General features: G+C 38.7%; 1 protein-coding gene across 1 annotated transcript; it reads right to left on the reverse strand.

Moving 5' to 3' along the window:
- Nucleotides 1-1324: 1324 nt before the first annotated feature.
- lcp1 (lymphocyte cytosolic protein 1 (L-plastin)) lies at nucleotides 1325-18056 on the reverse strand. Its single transcript, XM_026911023.3, has 16 exons — nucleotides 17861-18056; nucleotides 12176-12247; nucleotides 10760-10923; nucleotides 10000-10123; nucleotides 9382-9514; nucleotides 7415-7496; nucleotides 6176-6341; nucleotides 5729-5871; nucleotides 5487-5582; nucleotides 4729-4924; nucleotides 4270-4348; nucleotides 4077-4191; nucleotides 3194-3327; nucleotides 2888-3008; nucleotides 2412-2536; nucleotides 1325-1760 (listed from the first exon to the last, which is right to left on the reverse strand). The coding sequence occupies exons 2-16, from the start codon at nucleotides 12240-12242 to the stop codon at nucleotides 1628-1630; spliced, it is 1878 nt and encodes a 625-aa protein (XP_026766824.3). The 5' UTR covers nucleotides 12243-12247; nucleotides 17861-18056; the 3' UTR covers nucleotides 1325-1627.
- Nucleotides 18057-19191: the final 1135 nt, after the last annotated feature.

Here is a 19191-nt window from a genome sequence, read left to right on the forward strand (position 1 = left end):
TTCCTGCGTTTAATCTGGCTGATGCCCTGTCAATGCCATGACAATGCACCTGTGCACAAAGCGAGCTCCATGAAGACATGGTGTGTGAAGGTTGAAGTGGAAGAACTTGAGTGGAGAACTTGAGCCCTGACCTCAACCCCACTGAACACCTTTGGGATGAACTGGAACACCGACTGCACCCCAGACCTCCTCGACATCCCAACATCAGCGCCTGACCTCACTAATGCTCTTGTAGCTGAATGAACACAAATCCCCACAGCCACGCTCCAAAATCTAGTGGAAAGCTTCTCAGAAGAGTGGAGCTTATTATAACAGCAAACACACGGGAATAAATCTGGAATGTTCACAAAGCACATATGGATGTGACTGGTCAGGTGTCCACAAACCTTTGGCCATATAGTGTATGACAAGTCTGATGATACAATCACAAAAACGAAGATTGACTTTTGGCTCAAGGCACTCTGGTCCCAAGTACACTTGGCAATCTTTGGCTTGCACTGAAGTTTAATAACATTTCACCAATAGAGTTCAGATCCAGGAGGCCATTCCTAATAATCATGCCCTTCAGAGCATCACCATTGTTCTCAGCTTGAACACTGAAGTCCCCCAGGAGCATTATGGACTCAGTAGAAGGTACTCAGCACTTGCTCTACTCTTTCCAAGAAGGCTGAATACTCCTAACTGCGATTTACTGCATATGCACAAGTTTTCCTTCTGGAGACTCAGAATGTACTCGAGGCATCTCTCTTGTCCACTGGGAAAACCCCAAGTCTAAGGCCTTCAGCCTGGGACTAGTGAGTATACCCACACCCATCTGAGGCCTATCTCCTGTTGGACCTCCATAGTAGGAAAGAAACCACCGCTGATCAGGAAGTTTGGTAATGGAGCCCTTACTGTGTGTGGATGTAAGGCAGATGTAAACAGCCGCTACTTAACCCTAGTTTTGCAGGGTACACTTAATCCACGGGGGGTCATTAGGAACCTTTGTCTGCTTACTCCCCTGTATACCAAGGGTGGCCCTACTGGGAGCATTAAGCTCCTGGTGACCTAGAGGTTCATGGGAGGGGCATTAAGTTTTAGTAGTCTGTAAAGATGAACGTAATGGCCGTTTACATTTCAAACTAGCCTACAAGAACGCTAACTCCAAGCAAGCCCAAACTAAAGCTATTACAGAGTTATTTAAAATAAATAGTGCATCACTAGTCCTGGGTACCAGTTGCTGAAAAAAAGTGTGTATTAACCTCTGTTTAATCTTTGTGTTAGTTTTTGGTCAGTAGTTGCAGTATTTGAGCGTCAATACACACAGGATTAAGAGTCACACACATTTTAATAGAAAACTATCAGTTTTATTTTTACTGATTTCCTGAAAAATATCAGCCTGTGCATTAAACACATCACCTCTACGTGATTGGTATGGGGAGTGCATGAAATGTTTTTATGCTTCTCAAGGTCACTAATACATCTCTGTTACGCTATGTAAGAAAGTTAGCATTGGACAAAGGTAATATTAGCGAGAAAAAGAATACCGAATGGTACAGTCAGTCCTGCGATCTCCACACAAAAGTTTCATAAAATAGTAAGCAGACACAACAAATGTAAATTTCTTTCCCTCGGTTAGCTCCTCGATCTAAACTCTCTTCATTCCTCGGGCCATGAGGCAGGCGAAAACCGTCATCACCATTTTGGGCTTGACTTCCACTAAATCTTCAGGAAGTGCATAAACTCGAGCTCCGATCTTCCTGGCCATGGAGATGGCATACCTAAAACGTACATAGGATAAATGTCAAACTTGATAAATGTTTTCATTTGATTATTCTTTAATATTAACCTACTTTGTAACTCAAGCTGTGGGAAGACAAATGAAACACAAATGAAAAACTAAAGTTAAAACTGCTAGGGTTGAGAATTGAAAGGCAAGATCTTTTTAAATTGTCTAATCTAATGCTAACTTATCATAAACAATCATGTTATATTTGGTCCATTGTAATCGTCTGAAGACAGTGTATTAGGGGAAATGATCAGTTAGTAGAAATGGAGTTGAATCTTCTTAAAGAAGTACAGACAAAGCAGGCACAATAACATGAATTCAGGGTTTCGCAATGGAGATTTGTAGCATTCTGCTGATTTTACTATTATTTAACTAGACAAGTTAGGCAAAGAGGAACAATCACAGGTCAAATTATTGCAAACTTTGTCCAGTTTAGAAAAATAAATGGCAATGAGCCATTTGGGAGGTGAAAGAATCGGTGAGCTGAATCAAATGACTCACTGAACGATTCCCATTCCATTCCCATGATGATGATAAACACATCCACTCTGATCAGACTGCCCTCATCACAGTGGCATGGAGCAGCACCAGTTCAAGATTTGCATAAAAACAGTGGCTGATAAAACTGGTTATAAGAACGTACTTTGCGTTGTTGAGTTTCTCTTCATCAGTAAGATCTTCAGTCTTGACCAAATCGTAGCGAATCGAGCCTGGCTGGATGGCGTCGATGAGGTCCAGCACTGGCAAGCTACTGCTTATGGATCCATCCTGCAGGAACCACAGATCAGGAACCGTCACAACTTTGCACAAAGCTTTGCTAAACCTTGGGATGTTTGTTAATAAGCATTAGCTAATAACATGATTTCAAAGGTGCGTCTCACCACAGCTTTAAATTAAACTGACAAATCTTTACTTACAGTTAGTTTATTCACATTTGCAGGGAAAGGTTCAAATCACCTCTACTTTTAACCAACTAAACTGTACATAAGGTTGATTAGCTTATTATCCAAACTTTGCTTCAAAGAACCAGAACCTCATTTTAGGTTCAAACCAACAAAACCTCACAGTAACTCATCTTTTCTCAACGCTTGTAATAACGAAGCAGGTTCGATTTGCTACCTTGAAACCTGAGATGGTGTTCTTTCCGGCTTCCCTGAGCATGTTGTTCACCCACTGGACAATGGTGTCATCGTTGACCTTCTGCCCATCTCCAAGCTCTTCCAGGATGTTCAGAGTGTACCTGAGGAACCAAGCCAATGTGAGAAAGCTTGCATTTTTAACAACCAAATGAGCCACAATGACGATTCATTGGAGACGACTAGTATAAAAATTGATGTTCGAAAATCATTAGTAGTATTGTTCCAATAGAAAGACTCATTTTGAGCAGAACACACACTTGTTTTCGCTCAGTGTGAAAAATCTCACCTCCTCATGAGTTGCCAGAGCAGAGCGAGAGTGAGTGTGCGGTTGCCCTCGTTCAGGTCCTGCCCGGCGATTCCCACCAGGGAAAACTTCGCCTCTTTCTTCCCCAGTTCCACTGCGTAGTTACAGTTCTCCAGCTGCCAATCAACACCATAGCAACAAACAGTGTATGTGAGCAATAATTGTAATACAAATCACAAATTCAAATCAAATTAACTAAAAAAGTCCATTTTGTTTGATGAACTGAGCTCATCAGTTATCAAATACACCAGTTTACTAAATTTATCCTTATTAGTCAAGAATGTATTATTTAAAACCAAGAAATAATACTCTTTACCTGTTTAAGAAATCCTTAGACTAATCTAAAATTACTTAATTGAACACCCTGTTTAGAAACTGTGTTCACTGCTCTCATGTCTTAACATCTAAAATGTGATGTTTATTCACTTAGTGCACTCCGCTACGTGATGTCGCTTTATACCACAGCGCTGTTGTATTCTTGATTCTGATTGGTCAGAAGCTCTGACAGTAGTTCAGCTGAAAATCACAGGTTTACATTAAGGTGCTCAGTCTGATATTTTATTGTTTCTATAGTAACGGCACGGTCACAGGGACTTGCATGGGGTGCGATCTACATACTCTAAGGCTAATAATACACAGATTTAAAAAACATGCCTTTAATTAACAAAAGAAACATGTTAAATTGTTGATATTCACAAATGGCCACCTTTACATCAAAAAGGTTTTCTTTTATCATTTAGAAACTGGTTGAATAAAGTGTTTGAGCAACATTGTGCTGAAACAAGTGTAAACCCATCCTCTTCTGGGTGATACTAACGTAACTCTGGCTATAAATTCAGTTCGTTATAGATGACTCTGTGCTCACCTTCTTCATGTTGCTGCCGAGTTTGGGATATGGAGGTTTGTTTACTCTGTCCCAATCTACAGGAACTTTGATCTTCTCATAGAGCTGGAAGATGACCAGAGCATCAGCCAGGTCCCTGTAACACACACACAGTTTATCCTCCATCCTTCCATCATTTAGCTGATATGTTGGTGGGAAAATTGAGTGTTCTTACACATAGAGATGGTTGACACGAGGATTGACTCCAAGGGAGTTCATCCAGTTACGGAAAGTGCGTTCCTCCCTGGTCTCACCTGATGAAAAGAAAAAAAGAGAAGATTGCAAAATTATCAATAACTGATGGACCACACTGTATGCTATTCAGTAAGTCTTTTATCCTGATCAGGATCGCAGTGGATCCAGAGCCAATCCTGGAAACAAAGGGCACACAGCAGGAATACACCCTAGATACACACACAGATTCACATCTAGGGGCAGTTTGGAGTCACTAATCGACCTACTACCATGTTTACAGGAGGTGGGAGAACACACAGGAAGTAACCCGAGCTCAGGATCAAGCTGGAGACCCTGGATCTGTGAGGCGGCGACGCTACCAGCTACATAAGAGTCATATTTTTTGCCTTGTAGTGATCAAACACATTGGCATCGCTGCTAGTTTTGGGCAGGAACTTACCCTCGATGGAGCTCCAGTCAATGTCCTGGTTCTCTGGCTTCTTCAGAGCAGGATATTTGTTGAAAAGGTTGGCCACGTAGGCCAGGTTAAGTTTAGGATTTCCTCGCACAACATCAGTCGCTGAGACAAACTGACGGCAGCCGAGGCGATCGGCCTGCTCCAGCATGAGCTCTGCTCTTTTCAGGTCATCCTTTTCCTGTAGACAAGCAGAAATGTCATATGATGAGAGTTTGATTATTTGGTTCTGGAAACCAATATGGTTTAAAGCTGACTTTTGTGTCATTATAAGCAAATATGCGATGCATCACATTGACATTGTTATTTCTTTTTACGTCTATTGTGATATAGCAGGATGGTAATGATGTTAATCTATTTCAGATTTCTTCCAGATTATCTAGCTATACCGTAATACCAGTACATCACAGATAAACAGTAAAGGTTTTCAGTCATCTCGGTCCTTTTTATATGTATTTTCTGAAGCAACTGGACAAGTTATCGTCACTAATAGTCTTTACTCAGGAGTGTGAATTCAGGGATTTAGTGCACTGCCCCATGATGCTTCAGTGTAATAAACAGGAAACAGACACAGCGATTGTATAAGTTCTATAATGTGTTTGTACGCATTTGTTTCATGTTCTTTGTGCTTGTTTTATTTTTTACATTCTCAGGTTGAATGAATTGAACTGAATTTGAATGAATTGAATTTGATGTATCCTTGATCTGGTTTTGTGGCTCTTATTACGTTCATATTACATTACCCTCAGTCCAGACATGTCGATAGGGATGGGAGGGATGCCTTCTTCATCTCCTTTCGGAGCCACCTGGTTCAGGATGTTGTAGTAAGCCTTGGAATCCTGGGAACAGGAGTAACACACACTTTCAGCTATTAAAAGAAAATTAATAATAATAATCTATTTTTTAAGCCCAGATGATATTTTGTCCAACCAGAAAGTCCTTTTCTTATCTTTCTCTCTCTCTCTCTGTGTGTGTGTGTGTTTACCTTAATATCAGAGCTGAAATTGTTAATTTTTGGGCAGCCGGCCTGCTCCAGATGGTAGTTGGCCCATCGCAGGAGCAGTTCTTCAGGGGAAAGCTTCATCAGATCCTCTAGATTCTCGCCATCCCTCAGCAAAGCAATCAAGGCTACACACACACATAACATAGTATGTATACTAGGCATGTGCTGACACCTGTGTATACAGTCTATCATTACATTTAACAGGAATAATGTTATCTAATATTATCTATCTAACCAGCTAGTGTTTGTTAGACAGATAGTTTACTCCGTTTATCACACAACTACCAGAAAAGAATAGGCAATTATTGTAATAATTAATTAATTAATTAAATAGGGCGTTTGTTCAATCCTCATAGATAAGTGTTTTGTTGGTTTTGGAGTGTGTGTGTGTGTGTGTGTGTGTGTGTGTGTGTGTTTAGCTGTGCGCACCTTCGTTCCTGCTGATCTCGATATCAGCTAACAGGCCGATTTTGATGATCTGCCACAGAAGACCAAGAACCAGATGTTGCCTGCCTTCCTTCAGGTCCTCTGCTCCGATATTCACAACATGGCAGCCAATAGCCGAAGATGAGTTCAGAGCCAGGTTTAGATTCTCCTACACACACACACACACACACACACACACACACACACACACACCGTGAGCAGAAAGTCTACGAAATGAAACTCACAGACATACAGTAGAGTTTTAACAATTGTATCAGCTTTACAGAAATCTGGATATAAATTTAAATCCCTAATGAGCAAGCCAGAGGCGACAGTGATGAAGAAAAACGATTGGAGAAGGAACCCGCTTTCTTCTGGGTGACACCAGATAGAGGGATTATAAATCATTACAGTATACAGGTGTAGAAGAAATATGTTCAGTGAAAATATAAATTATTGTGAATGAGAGTTCTGGCAAGATAGTCTTTATGATTAAAGCAGCAGCTCATACAAAAAATGACATCTTAGCTAGGAAAAAAAACTTGAATATCATCAAATGTATCTTGTATTTCCTATTATAAGGTTACGATAAACCAAATATAGGATTATCAATCCTATTTCTAGACTTTTTTTTATTACTTAATTTGGTTTATTGTAATTTTTTTTCACTTGTTAAGATGTAATTTTTTAATAGTGAAAGTCTTCAGATTCCATGTGAGATTTAAAGGTAATTCTTGTTATCATTAGCTTTTGGCTTGTGCTCCTAGTAGTAGCAAAATAACTTATGTGAAGAAGGGACATATCATCACAACATCCATTCTCTGATCCATGCTGCTTATCCTACACAGGGTCACAGGGAGCCTGGAGTCTATCCCAGGGGAGTCGGGGCACAGGGACACCCTGGACGGTGTGCCAACCCATGACAGGGTACAATCACACACACCCGTTCACACACTACGGACAATTTAGAGATGCCAATCAGCCTACAACACATGTCTTTGGACTGGGGGAGGAAACCCTGAAGCACAGGGAGAACATGCAAACTCCATGCACACAGGGCAGAGGTAGGAATTGAACCCCCAACCCCAGAAGTGCGAGGCATCAGTGCTTACCCCTGAGCCACTGTGCCCCATCATCACAATGCTTAAAGAAATAATAAAGAAAGCCCACAGTTGGATAGGATTCTATTTTGTGTGAGGATTTCTTAAAGGTCAAAGAAAGTTTGTCTCAGGATTTCATTACCTGGATGGTGAAAGGTGTGAGCTTCTTCTTATTGATGGTTCTCTCATCGATGGTATCGGGGACAGACAAGTTGATCATTTTACTGTAAAAAGAACCAATATGTTAATATTATAATAATAAACAAACATTTCCTTCTACTACCATTACTACTGCTAATATTACTACTACCAATAACAACAACAACAATAATAATAATTAAAGCTGCAAGCAGCATTTTCGGGGGCCAAGCACCCAGACTCGGTGAGCCACACATTCACAGACATGCTACAATTGTTGCCGAGGCAATCAGAGGAAAGCAGAGCCATAACTTTAGGCAAAGGGATTCAAGAGTGATTTGTAGTTTCACTCATGATGTGTATGTTTTGACCACAGACAGTGGTGGAATTCTCTGACTGTAGGAGGAAAGGACTAGATGAACAAATGGGCAGCAGGGTGGCATTGGCACAGCATTGTTTAGACAGGTGTCAAGGTGATGTGAGCCAAATATGGTGAAGATTGGACAAAATTTGGAGAAGGAGAAGCAAAAATGGCAGTTAGATATAAGCATTTTTTAGCATGTTATTGTTACTTTTGACCAGTAGGTCATGAAATTTGTTGCATTTTCTGTTTGGCAGCTTCACCATCAGATTTGTTGGCCCATTACGGGCAAAGCCTTTGGACTATTCAAAATTCTTTGTGAAGCTTAATTTGGTGATGATTGGAGAAAGTTTGTAGGAGGAGTAGCAAAAAAACAGTTTTTAACAAAATCCGAGATGGTCGACAGGGAATACACTTGAATTTCAGATGTTGGTGTGCATTCGCTTGTGCATACCCCAGAGAATTATAGGAAAAATGAACTGTGAATTTCTCACTAACTCTTCAAGTGATATAAGGAAAAAATTGAAAGTTGTTACAGTTCTTGACCACAAGGTGGCACAGTCGCAAAACCTCTTGGGTACATTCAGGGTATGGTCCTGAAGATACTTAGAAAGTTTTGTGATGATACGTAGATACATTGCTGATAAACACCTTCGCATTCTTTTTTTTTTTTTTTTGCATTTGTCAGCACATTACATGAAATTTGTTGCGTAGCCTTGGGTCATGGTCCTGAAGATGCCTACCAAGATTTGTGTCAGTGCACAAAGTCGTTGCTGAGATACAGCCTCACTTCCTGTTTGGCGGCTTTGGCATCAGATTCGTTGGCATGTTACGGGTTAACCCTTTGGAATATTAAAAATTCTATTGATAACTTTTGTGAGGCTTACTCTGAGGATGATGTTTGCCAAATTTGGTGATGATGGGACAAAATTTGTAGGAGGAGTAGCAAAAAAAATGTTTTTGACAAAATCCAAGATGGCGGAAAATCTAATAGGCGGAAATTGTCATAGGATGCATTGAACTCATCTTAACCCAGGGATGAGTGATGCCTGGCTTTTAAATTTTGGACACATGGTTCAAAAGTTATGACCATAAATGTACTTCCAAATTAGGCCCAAATTTGACCTGGTGGTGGCACTAAAGCGTTGGCAGCATTTGGACAAAATTTGGTCAGAATGTTCCTTAGAACCTCCCCAAACAGTGTGTCAAATTTCACACCTTTTTACAGTTTTATGCTGCCATAGACACCCTAGCCAGAAGAAGAAGAAGAATAAAAAACATAGAATAACAATAGGGTTAATCTACCTTCAGTGCTTGGCCCCCTAATTAATAAAATTAAAGCAATTTCTCTGGAGATTCACACACACTCCATTTTCTACAACATCTGAATCACATCATCTTCTAACTAGCCAGTTTTCTAAATAGCTAAAATACTATTTAGCTGATTTGCCAACTCAATACGTTAAACCCAGTGTAGCAGCTAAAAGTTTTGAAACATGTTATTGTTCCTGGTAACGTTAAAAACTCCACCTTTTGTTATGTATGTGAACTTGATTCATTTTGTGTGTGTGTGTGTGCATGTGTGTGTGTGTGTGTGTGTGTGTGTGTACCAGAGTACAATGCCATCTCCCACAGCTGTGAACAGATCATTTGAGCTCGGGTCCATGGGGAGGACGTGTTTGCAGTCGGGGTCTTTCTCTAAGGCCTTGTTGACCCAGTTTACAAATGCCACCTTCTCCTCCTCTGCACACACACACACAAACACACACACACAGGAAAGTTATTCTTAAATATACATACAAAAGGTGTTCATATTTAAACAGAAACTAGAGCTCACAGTCTGCTCAAGGCAAAATTTTTAATGCAAAAATGTGTAAATTTGCATTAAAGTTCATGTAGACCATCGTGTCATGATACAAAATATATTGCTACGTTTTCAATTAACCGGATTATTCCTTTTTTAAAAGCAATTCATTTTATTGTTGGGTCAGACTGTGTGTGTGTACGTGTACATGCGCAGGTTTTCAGACCTTTATGAGTGCTTTTTTTAAAAAAGGTAAATAATTCCTTTTGAGTGTATCGGTTACGGTTAATGAGGTTAAAGACTATGAGTATAGGGTTAAGCATAGTGTTTGTTTTGCTGCAGTAAAACACAAGTCAAAGGAAATACACCACAAAGACAGTTAAACCGCTCTGTGTGTGTGTATGTGTGTGTGTGTGTCACAGACCTGAGTACGAGTGCTGTGTGCCAGTCTGCTCTGAGGTTCCCGCTACAGCACAGATCCCCTCCTTCTTGTTGATGGCCTTGCGGAAAGTTTTGGCCACCTCGGAGCTCTTCAGTCCGTGAACGACCTGGAACGAGGGATAACTTCTTAAATAAGAAGACAGTCCAAGCCCTTTGACTTCTCTCTATTCAAATCTAAATGTATGAAAACATGCTATATTGCGCTTTTTAGCAGAATTCTCTCACACACACTCACGACAGGAGGAGATTATTTGTAACGCTTTATTGGGAATATAGTTAAACATCTTCTGCAAAATCCAGATATCTTCTTAATTTTGCTGCTCTTCATGTGTAGTTTGTGTTACTGTAGTGTCATAGATTATTAGAAATATACTAAATAGGCTACAAGAGTGTGAATTTCAAAGTTTCTGTAAGTCTCTATATACAACATCCTAAAGCACATGTCTTTATAAACTGCTTAACTGTACCTATGCAGCTTACATTATTAGTTTCATTGTAGTTAGTGAATAGTATAGCACTTACTAGTAGGTTAATTTCCTCAACAACCTTAAATTACCTGAATTCTAGTGAATACTACTACACATGACTGGTTTAAAAAAGTTAGCAGTGAAAAGTATTTTTCCTATCTTTGTCTCTGCTTTGTAATAAACACTTCAGATGTTGACTGCTGATCCTAATGAAATACGACTTAACACCACGTTTTTCTTGTATGAAAGGAATTGTTTAAACTCGTCCTCATTTACCTTTACAAACTCGTCGAACGTGATCTTGCCGTCCTTGTCTTGGTCCATGGTTTGACTGAGCTCCTGGACGATTTCGCGAACTCGGTATCCCGGCAGAGGAAGGTTAGCCACTTTAAACAGCTCGTTCAGCTCATCTGTGCTGATGTAGCCATTAGAGTCCAGATCTAGAGGAAAGGTTAAAGGTCACACCCAATACTAGCCAGGTGGCAATAATCAGTCATATATAACAGATTAAAAATGAGTTGTTATTGAGCAAAGAAAAATCTTAATCGTTGATATAGTGACGTTTTTAACAATTATGGAAGGAGTCTCCAGTGTCAGCGCTTTGTAAGAGTCAGAGGTAAAGCTGTAACTCTAAACTTTCTACAAGTCTTCAGAATGTTTGACTGTTTATAGCGACTATAACGTAAGTGTTGACAGGAACTAATGTGTTTGACGGACGATCCACGTTAAATGTAACTACTGTACAAGTAGATAAAAAAGTACAATGTGTTGTTCTTTAAAAAAATTTAAAAAATAAATATTCATTGACAAATTTCCGCTCTATAAAGCAGTTCACGATGCGCTGTTATTGGAAAATAATCCACTTTGGATTGGTAAAAGTGATCACACCTCACTGCGGTGTATTATTTTCCTATAACAGCACGCCCCCACATGTTTCCTTACATACGATGTACCGCACAAGATTATCATTAAATCGATATTCAGTACCATCAGTAGGCAACATTTTTGGGCAGCGTATGAGCTCCTGATATGAACTCTGATTTCATTCATTTAGTTTTATTTATATAGCACTTATATATAGCACTTATATATAGACTGATGTGATGGAGTGGGCGTCTATGAGCTTGTGTATGCGGAAGAGGGCAGATAGCGCTTTCCTCCGAGTGTGTCACACCACAGCGTGATGCAACATGAGCAGCAGTTCAGAAAGATGGAGAGAGTTTTGTATTTATACTTTTGTATTTATACACTGTAGTTTGTAGCGTTCGATATGACAGCATACTGCGATTTGGAACTCTGAAGTAGTTCTACATATTTCCAGATTTTATTTAATTATGCTACAGGATTCAAACACATTAAAGAAGTGAAGACGAGAGAAAGCATGGTTTCTAATGCTTTCGGTGTTTGGAATAAACTACTGAAGGTTAAACATATTGTGATGGAACTATCATGTCATATGAAACTGATACGTCTTTGAAAACTTTTAAGCAGATACTGTGATATACGGAACCTATAAAAAAAAAACCTTTATAGGAACCTATAAAAAAAAAGATGCCAGTTTTAATGCTTGAAAGTTCCTTTTTCTTACAAAAAGGAAAATGTCTGATATGTAATGACTATGAAAACTTTACACACTGCTACACACAGTTTGAGCTGTAATTGTCTGCTGTACGTAGGTAAGTCCTCACTTACCGACTTTGCTGAAGGCTTCCCGCAGCTCCTCTATCTCATCAGCTGAAATTGGTCCTGTACTGGCCATCTTTTCTGTAAATAAACAATTGTTAATATTAAAACATGTCCTTTAATGGTAACATACTGGAGAAAAAAAAATTTAATGAGTCAATTCAAACCAATGAAATATCTGGCAGAGTGTTTGGCAGTTTAGTGCTAAATCAGGGGTATCTAACATGTCTTTAATGTCATTCATAAATGGTATTTTTAGGGAAAAAATTAAGGTATAGTTATCATAGATTAATAGTTTGTTCTATTTTTAATATTAAATAAATTATATTATATATATATATATATATATATATATATATATATATATATATATATATATATATATATAACTGAAGGTTTATGAGGATTTTATTAATTTATGCTAAACATGTCTTCATCCAAGGTCTCCAAATACACTATATGACCAAAAGTATGTGCACCCCCTATATGACCATCACACCCATATGTGGTTCTTCCCCAAACTGCTGCCACACAATTGTGTAGAATGTCTTTGTATGCTGTAGCATTACAGTTTCCCTTCACTGGAACTAAGAGACTCAAACCTGTTCCAGCATGACAATGCCCCTGTGCACAAAGCGAGTTCCATGAAGACATGGTGTGTGAAGGTTGGAGTGGAAGAACTCGAGTGTCCTGCACAGAGCCCTGACCTCAACCCCACTGAACACCTTTGGGATGAACTGGAACTGGAGACTCCTTACCCAACATTGGCGCCTGACCTCACTAATGCTCTTGTAGCTGAATGAACAAAATTCCCACAGCCCCGCTCCAACATCTAGTGGAAAGACTTCGCGGAAGAGTGGAACTTATAGTGTTATAACAGCAAAGGGGGCACATATGGATGTGATAGTCAGGGGTGCACAAACTTTTAGCCATATAGTGTACATTCCTATCTGAAAGATTAAGTATGAAACAAGAAGCACTTATGTAATTACATCATTCAAGGCTGAAGTTTAGTGGTTGGTCATGGGATGATGAGTAATGTGTGTGTGTGTGTGTGTGTGTTTCCGCTTTTCTTGCAGCGAACAAGTTTCTCAAGTCTTGCAAAAAGGCACTTATTTTCACATAGGGGAATTTTTTTTTATTACCAAGCAATGCAACGACCGTTCAGCAGTTTAAGGAAGTGGCATCTTAGCAGTTAGAGCTGTGCGCTAGTGATCAGAATGTTGTTCAGTTTAAATCTCAGGACTGAAAGAGACCCGCTGATGACAGCGTTGAGCCTTGAACTGTGCAACTGAGTTATAACTGGATTCAATTCTGATTTATTAGCTTTGAAGCTTGAAGTGGGTTTTGCTTTGGTTCTATTTTCTCACCTTTAATGCCTTAAAGTCACATTTTATTATTCTATTATTCATCTTAAGCATATCATGACTACTATACATTATTCTACACTAAATCTAGATGTAAAAGTGTGTAATTACAAGAGGGAGGAATGAAGTAGAAAAAAAAAGTGGTTCTATTTCTCATACTGCATGTTTCTATGCTAAGTTTCAGTATGTGAAGTTTCAAAAAAATGACAGTAAGTGAAAAAATCTTGACTATGGACAAATTTATCTAGTATTTTCTATTATAAGATTACAAAAAATATAATAAATAAAAAGATTATTATACTTAATTTTTGCTAATTTCAAGCTTGAAATAGTCTTGTTTCATTGGCAGATAACACTGATTGAGTAAAAATGTCTAGAAATAGGTTTTATAATCTTATATAATGCAGTGTAAAGTTCTTAGTGTTCTTCTATCAAAGCATCTGCCAGCAACTGCCTCAGAGTTAATAGTTTAAATTCAAAAGGAAAATTAAGGGCTCTATTTTCATGCCAGCGTGTTGCTTTTTTGTTGAACACAAGACTTTTTTTTTCTTTTCCATTTGCACGCTTTTGCCACTTCTGTGATTATAAATTAGTGGGCGTAGGTGGAGCGGTGACGTTGGTGTCAGACCCCATTGTGTGACATTCGAAATATGTCAGCGCAGTGGCATTTTCAAACCTATTTTGGTCCAAAAAAAAAAAAAAAAAAAAACCACAGATTTACTGCCACCTCCCTAAACACGGACAGGGATAAGGCGATGCTTTCGCAGTGTTATACGTCCAGTCCCATTTCTCACAACCTGGTCTTGTGGATGTTCATAAATAGGCCACTTCACCCAAATACCAACAAAATACAACAAACTTAATTAAAAAAGAACAAACAACTACACTTTTATGACGTCTTTTAGTTGTGCACAAGCATCTGCTTTAATTCGTGTTTTAAATTCCTCACCAGCTGTGAGATATGCCATAAAAATACGAATAAACTCCATAGAAATCCATCCGAAATAAACTTCACTCTATTGAAATTGAAATTACGTCACATACTAGTCAACTCTAGCAACATCAGTGCTGTTAGAATATGAGTAGCCAAGTTTGTACTCTACACAAGGTCAGATGACCGCTCTATTTATTTATTTATTTATTTATTTATTTTAGAAATAACCTTCTTTTGACGCTTATGCAGACCCTTCCATCCAATAACTGTAGCATTCGGTTCCTCTCAGAGAAAAGCAATGTGAGAATAGTCTGTATACTGTTTTAATGGCATGACTAGACCACAGGAAACATGCACTGGTGAACTCTGGTGTGTCACTCTGTCTATATTAATCATTGATCTTTTGCACATTTTCACTTTAATGCCTTTCAGTCTTTGCGTTAGCGTGACATCTGTATATTTATCCCTTTGGTTTGTTGAGAAAGAATATATATTTACTGTAATGTTTTGTCTGCTAGCTGGTTACTTCTACAACTAAAAAAAAAAAACATAAACTGTATAAAATCTAAGTTCATGAAGTGAGATTTGACTATACAAAATACAAGCACTTCATCTCTTCGTGAAATAAGAGAACAGCTCATTTTCCAACCAAATGGCAAATTCAGCAAACTGAAGCCGTAACTCAATGACATAATCAAAGTTTATTTTAGTGTTTGGCCATGGGGTCATGAGTAATGTGTGTTTTTTCCATGGTGTAGTTTGGACCTCTGGACTTTTGCAGAAATCCTTGCAGTGAGCAGAAGGTTGTCAGTTCAAATCCCAAGTGAGCCACTGATGAAGCCTTGATTCGATCATTTGATTGGGTTCTGCTTTAAGAGCTCCGTGGAGCTGCGGTGAGAGAACCATGGAAATGGAGCTTTCCAACAAATCTTAGCAAGTATAAATGGTGAGTTCTACTACTTTGCTCAGTTATTTTCCAACTGAATGGCAAATTTGACATCTGAAAGCTAAAAGACTGGGCTCTTGTGTTTATTTCTCCTTCTCCAGGATTCCATGAAGAGGAAATCAGCTGCTCTCGTGACTTCTCCTGACTATTTCCTGACGTGATATTATTCCTCCATGTGGAGAACACAGCGGTCATATATGGGCACATGAACTGCAAGAACTTGAATATATTCTAATCTGATCATGATAACTGCCTAATATTTTACCATGATTATATGATCGTGACTGTAACAATTATAAATGGATAAAAATGTATGCCATGTTGTTCGTTTTGTTCCTACCATAAGAGCATATCACAAGAGCACATGCCCAGTTGTCATATAATGGTGATAAAATGTCACTTGTCCTTAGTTTAATTCCTTAAAAAAAAAACCCATCACCTTTTAAGGAAGGTGGCAAAATATTTCGAACACAGAGCCAAAGCAGAAGCGAAAGCCTGTGGTTCTGCTTCTCGACTTTATGGAGACACATGAAGGAAAACAAAACCCTTTGAAAGGCCTCTCACCAAAACCTTACTGGTCTTAATCTGCTGCTTTGGTAAGATCTGTAATATCTGTAATATAATAGCTTTTTTTCTGCCAGTTGACTTAATTTATCATCCTGAAAAACTCAGAAAATGTGCCTTATATTAATAATAATAATAATAATAATATTAATAATAATAATAATAATAATAATAATAATAATAATACATTGATGTAGTACTCCTGCATTGGTGGAAAAGCTACTAAGACCTGTTTAATGGGCTTTAAATGGCTTTAATCACTTTTTTTTAAATTATATATATATATATTTTTTTTTGTTTCAATTCATGACTAATGCCCAGTTTGGCTGCGAGAACTTCCGGCCAACTTCCGGGTTTGTTTCCATAGCAACTGTGTTAATGAGCAGTGGAGGTGCCAAGTGTGAGTGCAGCAATATTACATTTAAAAAGCATTTCAAATATCAAAAATGTTACTTATTTGGGTTGCCAGATCCCACCGAATCGACCCCTCCCCCCCCCCCCCCTTTTTTTTTTTGTATCCATACAACACGTGTTAACTCTTCATGGGAGCTTTAAACTTAGTAGAGGCTCCTTTTCTGTGAAAATGCAGATTAAATCTCATGCTATGGCACTTTTTTTGGTGTTCATATGCTAATCTGCTTCCTTTTCACCGCCACGTTTGTATTCATCCATAAATGGTCAGATAATAAACAAGACCTTTGCATACGCTCGATAAAACTGAGGTGCCATGTTCGTTTTTTTTAATTTTTTTTTTTAGACAACATCCTTCTCCTACAGTCACAGCATGTTTTTTACAATCAGCTCAAATTCACTAAATGTGTGAATTGTGTTTGCTAATCCTGCTGGCTCTGTTGAGTTGCCAAAAAAAAAAAAAGTCCAGAATGATGGAACTAAAGCAACGGTGTTGTGAGGAAAAGTAATCTAACACTCTCTAACAGCGTCTAAAACATTTCAATATGAAATGTTGAGCTGAAAAAAGAAGAAATGTGGATTACAGAGTGCTTCAAAACGACCGAATAGAGGCAGTTTGTGCCCCGTGCACTCGCTCTCACTCGTTTTCATCACACTTTACTGACATGGGAAGTGAACATTTTTTTTTTTGTTAACGTGAAGTTATATTGGAGCGAATGGATCTCATACGTCATACATTTTCACACCATTCCACCCCTAAGAGAAGCTCAAATTGACCCTATTTATTATCTTCGGTCATTTTTCTGTCTGTTCGTAATGTTTCTTTTGAACGTATGTAATGTTTCTCCACGGCAACGGCTCTAAAGAAGATCAGAGAGGAGATGCATGTCGAGAGAGCAGAGAGCTAAAACCGCAACTTCCTGCTGCACTTTGACTGCACGGAAAAGCTTTAACTTCTACTTTACACAGCTCTCTCTCACACACACACACGCACACATACACACACGCGCGCACATGCACATGCACACACATTATGTAAAACTGTGAAGTTTGTAGCTCGTCAAGATATTTTGGAAATCAACTGAGTGTGTGTGTGTGTGTGTGTGTGTGTGCTTGTTAGATGTGTTCGTAAGCGCACATGATAGTACACATGAGTGACGAGGCCAAGGCCTTTATGACCTTTGAATGAAGTCATAGTAACATAAAAGTGCATGGTAAAAAAAAAGAAGTAAAAGCAGCTGTAAAATATGACGAGCGCGATGATCTAATGGCTGAGAAAGTTAACTGTACATGTACAAAACACACAGAATGATTGATAATCCGTGCACCATTACTGAGCTATGCATGATCTTTCAAGATTTGCCACACCATACACACACACACACACACACACTCATACATGCACACACACCACACATACACGCACAAACACCTGCACATTAATCTATGGACAGATGCAGCAGATTTCTTACCTGAGAAAGGTAAGCGTGAGGTCCGTCTCTTTCTCTTTCTCTCTCTCTGTTACTCTGCTTTACACAAGCAGTGTGCAGAGCAGTGAGGAACGACAGATCTATTCAAATGAGAGGAAGGAAGTGACAATCATGCGAAAACAGGAACGTTGCTCATGATGGCTTTATAAGGTAATCTGCTAGGGAAAGGTGACACTTTCACAAAATGTCACTGTTTGAAGACATTTCGTCTGGGCCACAGCTTGAAGACCCTGCTGATGGGCATCAGCGTTTCACAGGACGTTTCTGTAGCAGTCTACCGTTTCTTTTTGTCCAACAAAAGCTTCATTTAAAAAAAAAAAAAAAATCACATTTAGACTTTTTTTTTTTTTATTTTTTTTTAAAAAAGTGTCCATACACATTTATGATTGCTCAAAAGTACTTGCCATGTGACTCTCTTTGAAACAGGAACTAACAAACAAGCCTCAATACACAGACTGTCATTATGAGTTAACCCCGACCCTGCGTTTAAGAAATGTTCGATAGTGAAAAACTATAGTGAAAGCACAGTTCAGGATGTAACAGATAACCATTTATATTTCTGGCATCTATCTCACTTATACTGAGTAGTTAAGGGCCTTGCTCAAGGGCCCAGCCTTGGGATTTGAACTCACAACCATCTGATCAGTTGACTTCATTATAAACCTGGCAGTAGAGACATTTGAGTTACAAATATACCACAGCGCTGCTGAATTCTTGTGTCCGATTGGTCAGAATGTGTTGATTAACCTTAGGTTTATATGAATGCGCTCCTTCTAATACATAGTTATAGTAACAACTTATTATTTAAAGAATGATGAAAGTCACTATGAACGTTTTCCACCAGGGAAAGTCTCCAGGACAGAAGCGTTTGTGCTTTCGGAGTTTACAGATACGTAAGTGATTACAGGAATTACCTTGTTTGTGGATCATCCACAGCATTTAATCATAATATAATTAAAAGACTGTAATCGTTGGCATGTTGCTGTGGTATAAGAGGAATAAAATGCTCTTGAAATACTCTTGTGCTGTTGAAATAATCACCCTCGGGGTGGTAACAGTAAAGATTGCTTCGGGCTGCATCACACCACCCCATCGTTGATTAGTTTCCTATAACAACACACCACCAAGTGTTTTATTGAAGTGTTTATATATGAATTTAACACAGCTGAGTTTTTCTCAGGTTAGGTCCTGTACTATCTCTGCACTAAATACTCAAATCCAGGACAGGGAGCACAGTATGTTACTGTAGGCTATAATTACTTCCATTCTTAAGATTTAACACAATTTCAACACAATTTCATTCAAACTCAGTT

The sequence above is a fragment of the Pangasianodon hypophthalmus genome, chromosome 5 (genome assembly GCF_027358585.1).
Source record: "Pangasianodon hypophthalmus isolate fPanHyp1 chromosome 5, fPanHyp1.pri, whole genome shotgun sequence".
In the NCBI taxonomy this organism is placed as follows: domain Eukaryota; kingdom Metazoa; phylum Chordata; class Actinopteri; order Siluriformes; family Pangasiidae; genus Pangasianodon; species Pangasianodon hypophthalmus.

Bases quoted from the DNA above. Each gene is read 5' to 3' on its own strand.
- lcp1 (XM_026911023.3), bottom strand. From the start codon at position 12,242: ATGGCCAGTACAGGACCAATTTCAGCTGATGAGATAGAGGAGCTGCGG. The intron at 4,349-4,728 runs GTAAGTTCCTGC...TCTTTTCATCAG, and splicing joins TGACTGGAGCTCCATCGAGG to GTGAGACCAGGGAGGAACGC. The intron at 4,192-4,269 runs GTAAGAACACTC...TGTGTGTTACAG, and splicing joins CGTGTCAACCATCTCTATGT to GGACCTGGCTGATGCTCTGG.